This window comes from Atta cephalotes (assembly GCF_000143395.1).
Source record: "Atta cephalotes unplaced genomic scaffold scaffold00085, whole genome shotgun sequence".
In the NCBI taxonomy this organism is placed as follows: domain Eukaryota; kingdom Metazoa; phylum Arthropoda; class Insecta; order Hymenoptera; family Formicidae; genus Atta; species Atta cephalotes.
The window spans coordinates 207,144-220,882 of NW_012130149.1; the positions used below are offsets into that span (position 1 = coordinate 207,144).

At 32.0% G+C, this 13,739-nt stretch overlaps 2 protein-coding genes across 2 annotated transcripts in view; one reads left to right on the forward strand and one right to left on the reverse strand.

Annotated features, from left to right (window-relative positions):
* LOC105624691 (GPI transamidase component PIG-T) overlaps positions 1-1,558 on the reverse strand; it is a 56,918-nt gene extending 55,360 nt beyond the window's left edge. The window contains exon 1 of the mRNA XM_012206045.1: positions 1,381-1,558. Within this exon, the coding sequence (XP_012061435.1) occupies positions 1,381-1,558 (178 nt within the window). The remainder of the gene's footprint in view (positions 1-1,380) is intronic.
* A 1,281-nt stretch (positions 1,559-2,839) lies between these two features.
* LOC105624692 (uncharacterized protein C17orf59 homolog) overlaps positions 2,840-13,739 on the forward strand; it is a 33,498-nt gene continuing 22,598 nt past the window's right edge. Inside the window, exons 1-2 of the mRNA XM_012206046.1 lie at positions 2,840-2,850; positions 5,261-5,348. Of these exons, the coding sequence (XP_012061436.1) occupies positions 2,840-2,850; positions 5,261-5,348 (99 nt within the window). The remainder of the gene's footprint in view (positions 2,851-5,260; positions 5,349-13,739) is intronic.

Here is a 13,739-nt window from a genome sequence, read left to right on the forward strand (position 1 = left end):
AGAGAGAGAGAGAGGAATATTTATATATTAATAAATTCTTATCGGACAATTATTTATTAATAATAAATTTGTTTTATACGTATAGAAATTCAATTTCGATAATTTTATATTTAATGTATATGTGCAGACGAATAGTAATGCAACTCAATATTTCTAATTGGTTGATACCCACTCTATTCCATTTTTCGAAATTCCAACTGTAATAACACAGCTTCCTAAGGAATAATGATTTCAACCCATCAGAAACCGAATATTCCGATATATCCTATTTCTGATAGATTAAAACCGTTTATTCTTTATCCCTAATTTTTTATTCCTTTTATTGTGCACAGGACCTATTTTATCAAAAATCAAATATATCGGAATATATGATTTCTAATAGGTTAAAATCATTATTCCTTATAAGCCTTCTACAATAAGCCATTAGTGATAAATCAGAAGTCAGAAGTTAAAAAATGATAAATGTAATTGGTCAATTTTTAGCTTCTGACTTCTGTTTTGACTAATGGCTTATTGTAGAAGGCCCATTATTCCTAATTCCTTAGCCCTGTTATTGAACGCAGCCTCTAAGACTTAAAATTTCCAACTACCGATCCATTGTAGAATCAGCATAAATCTTAAGTCACAAGACATTGATGGATTATAGTCAATTATTCTTCTCACATCTGAATACAATTGATAAATTTCTTATGATTTTAGACTTGTGCTCAGTTCCACAACTCCACAACTTACGATTGAGATTCAACTTATTCATTGTCTTTTTTCAATTATAGAATTGGAAAGAAATGAGAAACAAGTTGAATCTTGTTAAGAGTTAACTGTGAGTTATGGAACTGAGTCTTAAGCTTAGACAATGGCTTATTGTAAAAAATTCATAAGATTAAGACTAATTAATGCTGATTTTACAATGAGTCGATAATCGGAAATCTTAAGTCTTAATCAATTTTAATCTAAATAGGTGACTATGATTTTTTGCATATGCTAGTTGTCAATTGTACAGCGAATCATTTAGCTTGATCAGTGGGAAGAAATAAAGTCGAATTGATCAGTCTTAGAAAATCTGTAGTCTCATGCCCGTTTCTACCAATGTATTTTAATTTCACTTTATTAATTCATCTTTTTCTAATTTTAAGAATAAAAAAAAGGATAAAGAGTAATTATCGTTGGGTATTAGTCATACAAGCTGTTAGCCAACTTAACTGATTCATCAATAAAACTATTCTAAACCTATTATATATTCTGCAATGTGCTTTTTGTTTTCTGTTTCTTACGTTTCGCTACTATTTTTTATATCTTGTCTTTTTGCTTCTTATTTTTTGTTTTCGCTCTGCGATTATGCTTCTGGATGTAATACCCCGGTTATTATTCTAGTATACTCACGTGTTTCCACACGATTTTCCGTTTCCCATATTATAGTAAATTGAAAGTAGGCATAGACGTGATCACTCGACAAGGGCTTCAGCATCAATTCCTCATCAAAAAAGTCATTGTATGCATTACTACATGTCGCGATATCAATTAAGCCGATAAACAGTACCAGTTTATGCGAAATTGTCATAGTGTTACGAGATTAGGTTAGGTTAGGTTACAATATTGCTAGGTCCGTTCGAATATTATCCCCATATACTGTGATTTTTTCAATATAGATCTATTCGCGTTTCTTATTAATTATTCAGTTGGTAAATGTTCAGTTAAGTTTTCTCACTTCCGATTTTGATAAAATTCAGCTTTAATTAATTAAATTATTCGACGTGTTTTTACATGAAACGACTGAATCTGGCAGAACAAATTACCGCTCTGCCCTGCAAGCCAAGATCATTATATTTTAGAACAACAATCACTGGTGCTTTCCATTTGATGATAAGTTAACACAAGCATTATTCTATCCTTATTGATATCCAGAGAGACGAAGATAAAACGACACTTGTGTCGACTTGTGTCATCAAATGGAAAGCACTCACTAGGTGTTTTAAGTCTTATGATGTATCAACACAATTTGCATAAACATATATATAAAGAAAATTATCCAATCGCATTTCTTTTACAAACACATAAAAACGTGATTGGATAATTTTATAGCTAGTTTGTGTGGATATACCCTTATGGGCCTTCTAATAAGTCTTCTAATAATAAGCCGTTAATCATAAATCAAAAGTCGGAAGCTAAAAATTGACTAATCACAATTTTTAGCTTCTGACTTCTAATTTATGACTAATGATTTATTGTAGAAGGCCCATTAAGCGAGGAGAGTCAGACTTTTGTATGACGCATGAAACATGAGACATAAGAAACTTAACCAATCAGAGTTCCTTTATTTAAAGGAAGGAAACAAAAGACTTTGATTGGTCATTTTCTTATTGCCTCGTGTGTTATGCAAGAATCTATGTTTCCTGCTTTAAGTCGTAAGAAATTGACCGTAACGGGCTTTCTACAAAAGCCATTAAGTTATAAATCAGAAGTTAGACCGATATTTATAGACCGTCTCAAGACCGTCTCAAGTAATGTCTTAAGATACTAATGTCCTCTGATTGGTTCATGACTTCTTAAGACCATATTTAAGACAGTTTTTAACCAAGTCTTGTTTCAAGACAACTTAAGGGTTCTCTATATAGAAGTCATAGACGATTGTGAAATCTTAAGTCGTAAGAAACCAATCACAATCAAATAAGGAGAATACTCGATTAGAATTGGTCAGTTTCACAACTTAAGACTCCACGATTTCTATGTAGAGGACCTTTTACAGTTTTGTCTATCTGACCGAAATTCGGACATAGCGAAGTATACAACCAAAAAGTCGTGGACATTACTATCGGATCATGGATATTGGCTACGTAATTTAATGTCCATTTTGTGAACATAGAAGTGCTTCAAAATAAAGTAACAGCTAAATCCCGAGCATGGCCGCTCTCAGATTTTTCTCTGATAAGGGTCTGTGTAATATATATAATATATCTTATATATAATATATAAGAACAGGAATAAATAATATTTAGATTTTAACCTATTACATACGATGTGCTCCTGTTGTAGCTTCTACTTACTTCACGAGTACGTTAGAGTAAATAAATGCTATAGTAGAAGCATTTTAAAGCATGTCAGAGCATGCGATGCGAACAAACCTTAGGCTGCATTTTCATGCTAACGCTCAGTTCGAGCATCAAACAACTTACGTTGTCAAAATTGACAAATACCAAGCATCAATTTCGATTATGCTCTGTTTTGAAAATTTGTGTCGAGCGTCAGCATGAAAAAGTAGTCTTAGGGTGAAATCACGTAGTACGGAATAGGATTGCAAAATAGAATGCGTCATTGAAATATTAAACAATTCAGCACTATTCCGCATTTGATGTTGCAGAATAGCGAGTGCATAATTGTTCTTGTAATAAATCATCGTATTTTGAGAGGTTAAAATAATTTGACGCTGATTGATATGATTGATATGATTGATATGATTGATATGATTGATATGATTGAATGTTGAGACGAATGAAGTAAAATGACAAAATCTGAGGGCATATATAAATATAGATACCAAGATCAAAAAAATAATGAACAATGATGCATTACGTACGATTTCAGTATGTCCTTTTCTGCATTTTTCCATTACGCCAGTTTTGTGTACTATGTTCACACGATGCGGAAAAATGATAGTAGTAAATGCGTTAAAACAGTTCAAAAAATTATTATGAGATTGTAAATATTAATTGTAAAACCTGAAATACTACAATAATGATAATTGTTTTTACAATTTGAAAAATTATATTTCATTTTAATAAGCGAATTATTAACATGAAGTTAGAGATTTTTAAATTATATTCATGCTGTATACATCTTTGACGCATTATGTGAACATAGCACAATTTGCGTGATGGAAAAATGCGGAATAACTGCTGATTGGTTGCTTCAATAACGCATTTCGCATTCCGCAGTCCTATTCCGAATCTTGTGATTTTACTCTTAGGCTGAGTTTTCACTCATGTGATCAAAATTGATGAATATCACATGACTGTTTTGATACTGAAAATTAGCGTCGTAGCGTCAAGTGAAACTCAACCTTATATTTCCTTTATTGTGCGTAAGACCGAACTTTAGGGGATCGATTGTATATCTCGAAATGAGATGAAAATTACCAAAAGTAAGCAAAGGTTATTAGATATTGACCAATTATAAATAAGTATAATAATAAATTGTGAAATTCTAGTGAATTTATTCACTTTTGTAATTTTTACCTCGGGGTTGATTCTGTATCTTCAAACAAGGTGAAAATTACAAAAGTGAGCAAATTTACTAGATATTGATCAATGAAATTATTAGTATTCTAGTAAATTCGCTCTTTTGTAATTTTCACCTCGTTTCGAGATCCCAGAATCGACCCCTTGCATTTTTGCTATAATATACGCAATGTAACCAATAGGATCTGAGCATAAGAATTGTTGTAACACTTACTTAGGCCCGGTTGCACCAACGTTACTTTAATTTTAAGCAAAACTTAAAACTCTCTCTATTTCTTTTTAAAGCGAAAAAGAAACAGAGACAGAGAGAATTTTAAACCTCACTTAAAATCAAAGTAACATTGGTGCAATTGGGCCTTAGAGAATTAAGTTGTAGACATAAGTAATGCACAAGCTTTGGCGTATAACATACGATTTAATGCCGTCTCTCTTGGAGACACGGCAATAAGTTATACGTCATCCGTGAAAGCTTGTGCATTACTTACGTCTACAATTTAAGTCTAAGTAAGTGTTACGACAAGTCTTGTGCTCAGATCCATAGCTTAGAGTTATCAGGGAATCGATTCTGTATCTTGAAATGAAGTGAAAATTACAAAAGTGAGCGAATTTACTAGAACTGATAATTTCATTGGTCAACACCTAGTAAATTTGCACTTTGTAATTTTCACCTTGTTTGAAAATACAGAATCGAGTGGACCGTAACCCTTCCTGGGCGTATTTCCTGAAGGCTATGGTCCACTTGATACTAGAAATGCTTTGAAATTTTTTGATTGGTGACAGTTAATAAAATTCTTTCTTCCGATTGGTCAATCAAAAGTTTCGAAGCATTTGTAGCGTCAAATGGAGCAGCTCTGCTCTATCTAATTCTTTTTCCGTGATTCAAGATCAATCATTTGATGGAATTAAATTATCGGTTTTGTTTTGATGCTCGAACAGTTCGAATGTTCGAGCAGTGTACGTTTGTGTTCTGATATTTTCTCGTAGCAACATTTTTGAAAATAGGCCTCGACGACTAATCGCATGACGAGGATGGAGTCAAACGAGATTGAAGTCTTGAAATCGGGAACGAGCGTGCGAAGTGACAAGAACGCTGTCATCGATTACGACGAAGACAGAGTAAGATCAGAATTAATTGCCCGGGGAATTGAATGTTTACCAGTATTGTGTATTGTTTGTGTTGGAAATATAAAAGAAACTTGCAATTAAAGTTCAACAATTTATTTTTATTTAAGGAGAACTTGACATAGACATTGAAAAATCAAGAGCGAAGATAGATAGGAAGATAGATAGGAATATCGCGAAAAAAAGAATGTACATTTTATAAAAAACATTACAGTAAATACAATTCTATATGACATCCTTAATATTATTTTTAATGTAAACTAAGACTCAAATAATAAAAAAATTTTTTAATAAAAAGCTACGAGTCGCAATAGGATGGTAGTTGTTAAATTTAAAATCATTAAAATTTAATACATGTAAAATACAAATACATTTCAATCCTTATCAGGTCATCTTCAGAGTCATACAATATTAATCCACAATTTAACAAAACTTTCAATCTTCAAAGTATCCACTATATTAATTTTTCCAATAATTATAGATAGAGTATATCTTGATAAATCAAAAAAAATCTCTCTTGCAACTGTATAAGTTGTATCGACTTACACAGGTCAATAGATTGGTTGTTAAAAAACTGAAAATATTATATAATTTATAAATTTAATTTTCAGTCATACCTTCAGGTCATATGAGAATATTATTCTCATAAATACGATCTAAGATACGACTGAAAATTAAATTTATTAGACTAATTCATGAAATTATATAATATTTTCAGTTTTTGAACAACCAACATTTATCGATCTGTGTAAGTCGATACAACAATTTAAAGATACAGTTGCAACTGAGGCAACTGATTTTTTATTTGTGAAGATATATTTATAATTATTGGAAAAATTAATTGGTATGGATATTTTGAAGATTGAAGGTAGTATTGTTAAATTGCGAATTAATATTGTACAACACTAAAGATGACCCGATAAGCGTTGAAATATTTGTTTTTTACATTTATTAGGTTTAATGATTTAGTTTTAATGATTTTTAATTGTTAACAACTACTATTCTGTTATAACTCGTAGCCTTTTATTAAAAAAAATATTTTTGAAGCTTTCACGGGTGTTTTCTTCAAATGTGTCGAAGGATTTACGGTTATCATCGTATCGTGAACCATTGCTAATGTCAACATTGCCAACGTTTTGTATGCTTTGCCATTCATTTCATTAGGAACGTACTTAGTGAGTGTTTTTCAGCAAGGACACAGTCACTGTGGCTGTGTTCCACTTAACGCTCGCAATGCCCGCAAGCATCGTTTGTCCTTGTTTAACATCTGATGAACGACAAGATTGTGACATGAAATGATTCTACGAGTGTTGTGAGGGTTAAGTTAGCCTATGTAATACAGTGAATCATTTCATCTTTGTTTAATGTAAGCAAACAACAAGAATATAATGATTCATTTTGTACACTGTCTGACTGTGTTCTTGCTCGAAAGCACTAAGTATCAGTGCGCTCCTCGTCCTGATGAAGTGAACGGTAAGATTCATAAATCGTTGGAATTAGCAATTCACGACACGACGATAATGCATAAATCCTTTGGTATCCTTAACATTATTCCAATAACTTCAGCTTTGATATCAATTCTAATTCTTTAATTCGCGTAATAATTGTACGATTTAAAATAGCAATCATTTTTCATATTTGTTTATTTGAGGTATCTAAACTGATGTATCAGATTTCCGAAATTTAACTTATCTAAATATACTCGTAGATGTTCAATATTGTAGCTCTATAAAGCTAGCAGGATCCAATCAAATCGGATTTATCGGAATTTTTAGTACATATTTTGTACTATTAATGATAAAATAGTATCAGAACTCAATAGGATTAAATTTGTACTATTTTTTGTACTACTAAAAACAATTATATGTCATTTCCAAGAAAACAGTGGCTCTGCCAGTTTAATATCTAAGCTGATAGAATTATAAAAAAAACAATACAAGGGAAAAAATTAACAACCAAATTTGTATCATTGAAAGTAAATTAATATTTTACATGTTTTCTCCTTAAAATATGTTAGATCTATGTTAGATCTTAGATAAAAAAACCTATGTAAATTTGGCAATCGACTTGAAGAAAATAATTTTTTTTTAATGAGCATTAAATTAAGTTAGATTTGTAACTTTTTTTTCGTTTGTACCTTAAGAAGTTCAAAAATATAAAGGAAAAAATGCTATCACCCTATTTTGAGATATTTTTGCAAATTTGCAAGCAGGTGTTTCGGAATTGTTTGTACTCGTTTTAATTCGAAATAGCACCGAAATTTCAAATCTGTGGATTAAAAATATCTTGAGAAATAGCTTCGTTAGCTCTTACACCTATTTTGAAATTTTGGTGTGGATTTAAAAATTTATAATTGTAAGAAATAAGTTTCATTAACAAACTGATCGAATATAGACATACGTTTTATTATTTTGTGATTCAGGACTCTCGAGATAGATGTCGCCACATTAAAGCGAGTCTTTATCCCATGCAAGATCATCTCCTTAGATCAGATTTATTTTATCGTTTGTGACGTTCTTTCTTCTCCGCTTTAATAAAGACATTTTTTGTGATCAAAGTACAAAGGTTCTTCATCCAATAAAAACTCAACAATTGGTAGCAGATCGTAACTCATTCTGGAGAAGGCGAGAGTAAGACGGATATTTGAGAAGACGGAAAATTAAGAAACCAGCGGCACGTGAAATCAAGCGGCGTAATAATAGCGGAGAAATCAGCCCGCAATCCCATTGCTGATGAGAGACAATTATTTCCATTGGAAAGTAAAAATAGAATTAGTACTACAACTAAAGAGACTGATAAGCGTCATTACGATCGATCAGCCAGCGACAAACAACAATAAAATGGAATGAAACGAGAAGAATGCCGATGCCATTGCATCCATTTATCATTGAGTGATAGCCAAATATTATATTCATCAACAAAACGAATGTAAAACTATTATCGACAGCTATCCATGACGCAATATGCCGAACCTGCAGAAGACAGCGATCGACGCAGGAGAAAAACTAAAAAATATCCGGATGATGGATAACGAAACGGCTAATGAATATATAAGAGACAGTAAAATGTGCAACCGCGGAGCTAAATGTATCGGAACGGCAGCTAGCATACAATGTCGTCCGAAGGTTGCATAACAGATTCAGCCAAATTCATGACATATTAAAAACACAACGAGAAAAAAGGTTGGACGAGATATTCGATATTCGAAATACTTAGAGAGAAGAAGAGAGACTTCCTCAGAAGAAGAGAAATAACAGCGATTAAGAAACAGTATATCAATTAAGAATCCATATAAGAAGGCTTTTAAGAAGAAATGTTTCATATGCGGAAAAACGAATCATTTAGCGAAGGATTGCTATCATTGCAAGGATCGTATAGACAAGGAGACGCCTGAGAATCATACAAAGGATAAAAAGGATAACAATAAAGATAACCACATAAGAATGCAAACCTTGCATCGGAAGACAGATTAAATTATACTACATTTCATATTTTTGATAATAGTATTTATCCAAAGAGTCAAGATAAATGGATTATAGATAGCGGCTGTATGTCTCTGTATGACATTTGAAAAGAAACGTTTTATAAGTTTCAAGTCGATTAGAAGAAAAGTTATTATTTAGCGGATAAAAATAATATGTTTGAATCCAAAGGCATTGGGACATTTTAAAATACAGAACGATGAGAGTAAGATAACTTTACAGTGAGCGATGTCATTTATGTTGCAAATTGCATCCTAATTTACTTTCTATCACTAAATTAATGAAGGGCGGGCTCAAAGTTAATTTTATCAAATCTAGTGTAAAGATATGTAGAGAGAACGGTGAAGTAATAGCGATAAGAGAACGTAAACAATTATTTTATAACACGCATGATTCCCGTAACCGGAAATGAAAGTATCGATTAAATATTGCAATAAATACAGTAAGGATTTCACAGATGTATGGCATCGTAGACTAAGTCATGTGAATAATAAATATATACAGAAACTTATACGAGAAGAACTCGCAATAGGAATTAACGGCGAAGTAAGAGATGTTAATTGTGCAGCAAGATGTGTAAGTTATTGCGAAAGCCATAAGAGCGTTATTCATAGACAGAGCCAAGCAATATTATTGATAGATTTGTTATATTTGTTGATATTTGTAGGTCCATGCCTGTTAAATTCAAAAGTGGCTTGCGTTATATATTGCTCATTATAGATTACAGTGATATGTATTTTATCTATAATATTTTTTGAAAAATAAAAATGACACGCAAAATTTGTATGCCGAATGTTCCAAGAAAAATATAAGAACGTGGTAGGTAAAGATATACGTATTGACAGGTATTGAGTTTATTAATAATGAATTTCGTGAGTTTATAAAAGGAAGGTATTGAACATTAAAAGATTATTACATATAATCTTGAGAGTAATGGAAAGGTGGAGAGAGAAAATAGAGTAATTTTGGAGCGAGCGCGTACACTATTGTACGAAAGCGGTTTACTGTTGTCATTTTGGGCGAATACTTACGTTACACACACTATTAATCTAGGAAATCTTTCTAGGAAAAACAAAACCAAGACGCCATATGAGTTGTAGCATGGTAACGTACCAAACATTAGTTACTTAAGGACATTCTATCATACTTAAGGACAGGATGTAGCATATTGTCATATCAATAAGACCGCGCAATAAATTGCAACCGAACAGAAAGAAAGCGATAAAGTTAAAGTACACGGCAAAACCGTGTAGAGTCGTTTATTCGACATTGAGCGAAGAGTAATTATAATGCAATATTCAATGAAACTCAGAGCTATTATATAAAACAAAGGACAGATAGTAATTATGAGGTTCGGAATATCGAAAATATTATTAATACGATAGTAATAATTTCAATAATACTACTAACACTGATGAGACTGACCTAAGAGAAAATAGTGAAGTAAGTCCAAGTATTAATGTGCCTGATAGTGTATCCCGATAGTTGCAATACAGATGAAGAGATGTACAAAGAGAAAGTAATGGTGTGGAGCCTTGTATAGAAAATAATACTGATATAATAGAGAATTCAGATAATTAAAGTAAAAATAGGGTAGTTATTAGAAAGGGAAAGCAAAAGGACTACATCAACGAAAATTTAAAACGAAAAGAAGAATATTTAAAGGAAAGGAAAAAATGTTTACGGGAAGAAGGTATGAAACGCTCAGCCAGGTTATCGAACATTTACCATACCCAATTTGTAAATAATATCCAAATATATCGCATAATTTTAATGAAGCACGTGACAGTAATGAATGGGAGAAATGGAAACGTGCGATGGAAGTCGAATTAGTATAAACAAGTATAATGCGTGAGATATGTGTGAACGCTCAGGAAATGTTAAAACAGTAAAAAGTAAGTGGGAAATCATTTTCAAGGGAAGCCAAATTCATAGGAAACTCTCTTATTACATGGAAGAGCAAGAAGCAAAGAACGGTAGACAATTCTATTTGTGAAATTGAACTCTTTGCAGTTACTGATACAGCTAAAAATGTCATGTGGCTACAGCATATGTTCATTGAGTTAAAATGCAATGAATATGTCAGTAAACCGATTCAATTGTTTTGACGATCAAGCTATAATCCAGTAGCTGAAAAATGCAAAATCGTCAAATAAGGTACGTCATGTCAATTTAAAATTTCATTTTTTACGTCATAAGATTGAGAATAATATTATATTAATGTTATTACACTATATTATAACACAAATGAGATGATTGCTGATTGCCTCACAAAATGTATATCTAAAGATAAACTAATATGCTGTAACAAAACGTATTTAAATTAAGAGTTTTTGTGTGTACTAAGAAATGAATTATACCATGTAATTTCGATTTATAGGGGGAGAGTGTAAGAAATAAGTTTATTTCATTAACAAATCGATCGATCATAGATGCTTTATTCTTTTGTGATTCAGGATGAGATAGATGTCGCCACATTAGGGCGAGTTGTAGGTGCTTCGGATATATTTAATTCCAGTTCGGAAAGAGAATTACTTTCGTACGATTACTATTCTTTATTGTTTGATATAATGTAGAGATACAGGCAATACACTATCGTTAAGCAGAGAGAATAGAATGGTAAAGTAAGCGCTGTTGATTTTTTTTGTCGCGAGAGGAACATAAATATATAATAACATCTAGATGTGTACTAAAAATTAAAAGGTGTGTAGGGTGTATAAGATGTAACTTAAACCTATTAGAAATCCTTACAGAGTCTTTTTATCCTATGCGAAATCATCTATTTAGATTAGATTTATTTTCATTTATAATGTCCTTTCTTCTCCGATTCATTTTAATAAAGATATATTTTGTGTCAAAGTACAAAGGTCCTTCACTCAACAAAAAAACCCCAACAATAATCATTTTCTTAGATACAAATTCAAGATATAAATGAAGTAAAATAACGATACAAACGAGTACAAGCGATATTGAATTAGATGGCATTTCTCTCTCTCGGAAACAGTGACTAAATTTCCACCGAGAATTAGAGTAGAGTTGGTTAAAGTATGGGATTTGCCTCACAATCGAGTATTCCCCTCTTACAGAATGAGAGGGGAATGTTCAACTGTCATTGGTCAATTCTTGCACTTTGATCCAACTCTAACCTTCGATAGAAACTTAAAGGGTCGATTCTGTAACTCTTAATGACAATCATTGATGTCATTGTGCATCTTTTTTACTCCACATAATATCTTAGTCAGTAATGTCTCAAAAGTGAGGTGCTAGTATTTTTTCAAAAATTAATTTTGAAACCTTTCGAGGAATAAGAAAGATAGTACAAATAGGTACAAATCAAGCTTAATTTATTGCATGTTAAAATTTTGTTGTATATTAAAAATTTTTTTTAAATCGAATGTCGCATAGATGATCTAATGAAGGTTCAGAGATTAAAAACAATAGGAAGTTTGCATAATTTTTAAAAAATATTATTTTATAATATATATATATTTTTTTTAACTGCAATTTTTTAAATAATTTTTTAACGCAAATTATACAAGAAAATAATAAAATATTTATTTATTATTTGAAATTCCGGTCGAAGACGGACCGGATACGACTGATCCTGCTGTGACGTCACACTGCAACAACGAAATTACAATTATTTAGAAATTAATTTATTTTTAAAGTGAAACACGTATAAAACGTGTTTATCTTTGTAAAAACACAACAATTAAAACACTGGAAAAATTGTTCTTTTACCCTCAAGCTGAAAATATGACAAAAAAGTGATTTAAAAATGCATATCATATTGATGAATCACGAAAATGGAATTATTTTTGTTGTGAAGATCATTTCGAGATATTATAAAATATTAGGGGTTTTATTTAGAGGGAGTTATTAAAACGTTTCATAATGATTATGTTGAAAGTACCGAACTTGGCGTTCAACTTTATCAAAAATAAAAATTAATATCGCAGGCCGTTTGTACTTCGTTTGTACTTGTTTGTATCATTATTTCGTTTGTACCTCAAACAGTTGAACAAAAAGTGAAAAATAAAAAATGACCAGCGCGCAACTTTAAGATTTTTTAATTTCATTTATGCCATTCGAAAGAGAATCGTTTGTACCCGTTTGTACCTCTCTTACTTTCGTTTGTACCTCAAAGGGTTCGGAAATACAGCAATTTCAAAATTTCGAAAATGCGCCAAGAGGGGAAGCCGGCCATTTTTAAAGATATCTCTCTTACTTTTGTTTGTATCACATAGTTTTTAGAACGAAGATATTTATTTTTTATTTCATATAGAATAATTTGACAGATGGTCATATATCGTTTCTTGTATATGATCGTTTCTTCAAAAGCTGTAATAAATTGCATTTACCATTTTAATTTACTAAGTATGACGATGTGATTTACGTTATGAATTTTCTGGTCATTGCTTTAAAAACTTGCATTCTGCCCGTATTAGCATTATCTGAGATACCACGAGGAGGTTACGCGGTCGGACTTACACTTCATGTATAATTGTATTTATGTCAAAGCATGGTCGAGTGAGTGAGTGAGTGAGTGAGTGAGTGAGTGAGTGAGTGAGTGAGTGAGTGAGTGAGTGAGTGAGTGAGTGAGTGAGTGAGTGAGTGAGTGAGTGAGTGCGTGCGTGCGTGCGTGCGTGCGTGCGTGCGTGCGTGCGTGCGTGCGTGCGTGCGTGCGTGCGTGCGTACATATATTTATACATTTCCACTCCTGGATGTCGGCCTCTTCCAACCATTTCCATTATACATAGTGTTTTTTTGGGTTTGGAAGGAAAGCTTTTGGCATTAAACTGCCACGCTGTCATGCGTATTAGCCATTGTACTTATATTCATTGATATATGGGACTTACAATTTAATGCCGAATCCGAACAGCGCTGATAATCAAAGATCTCT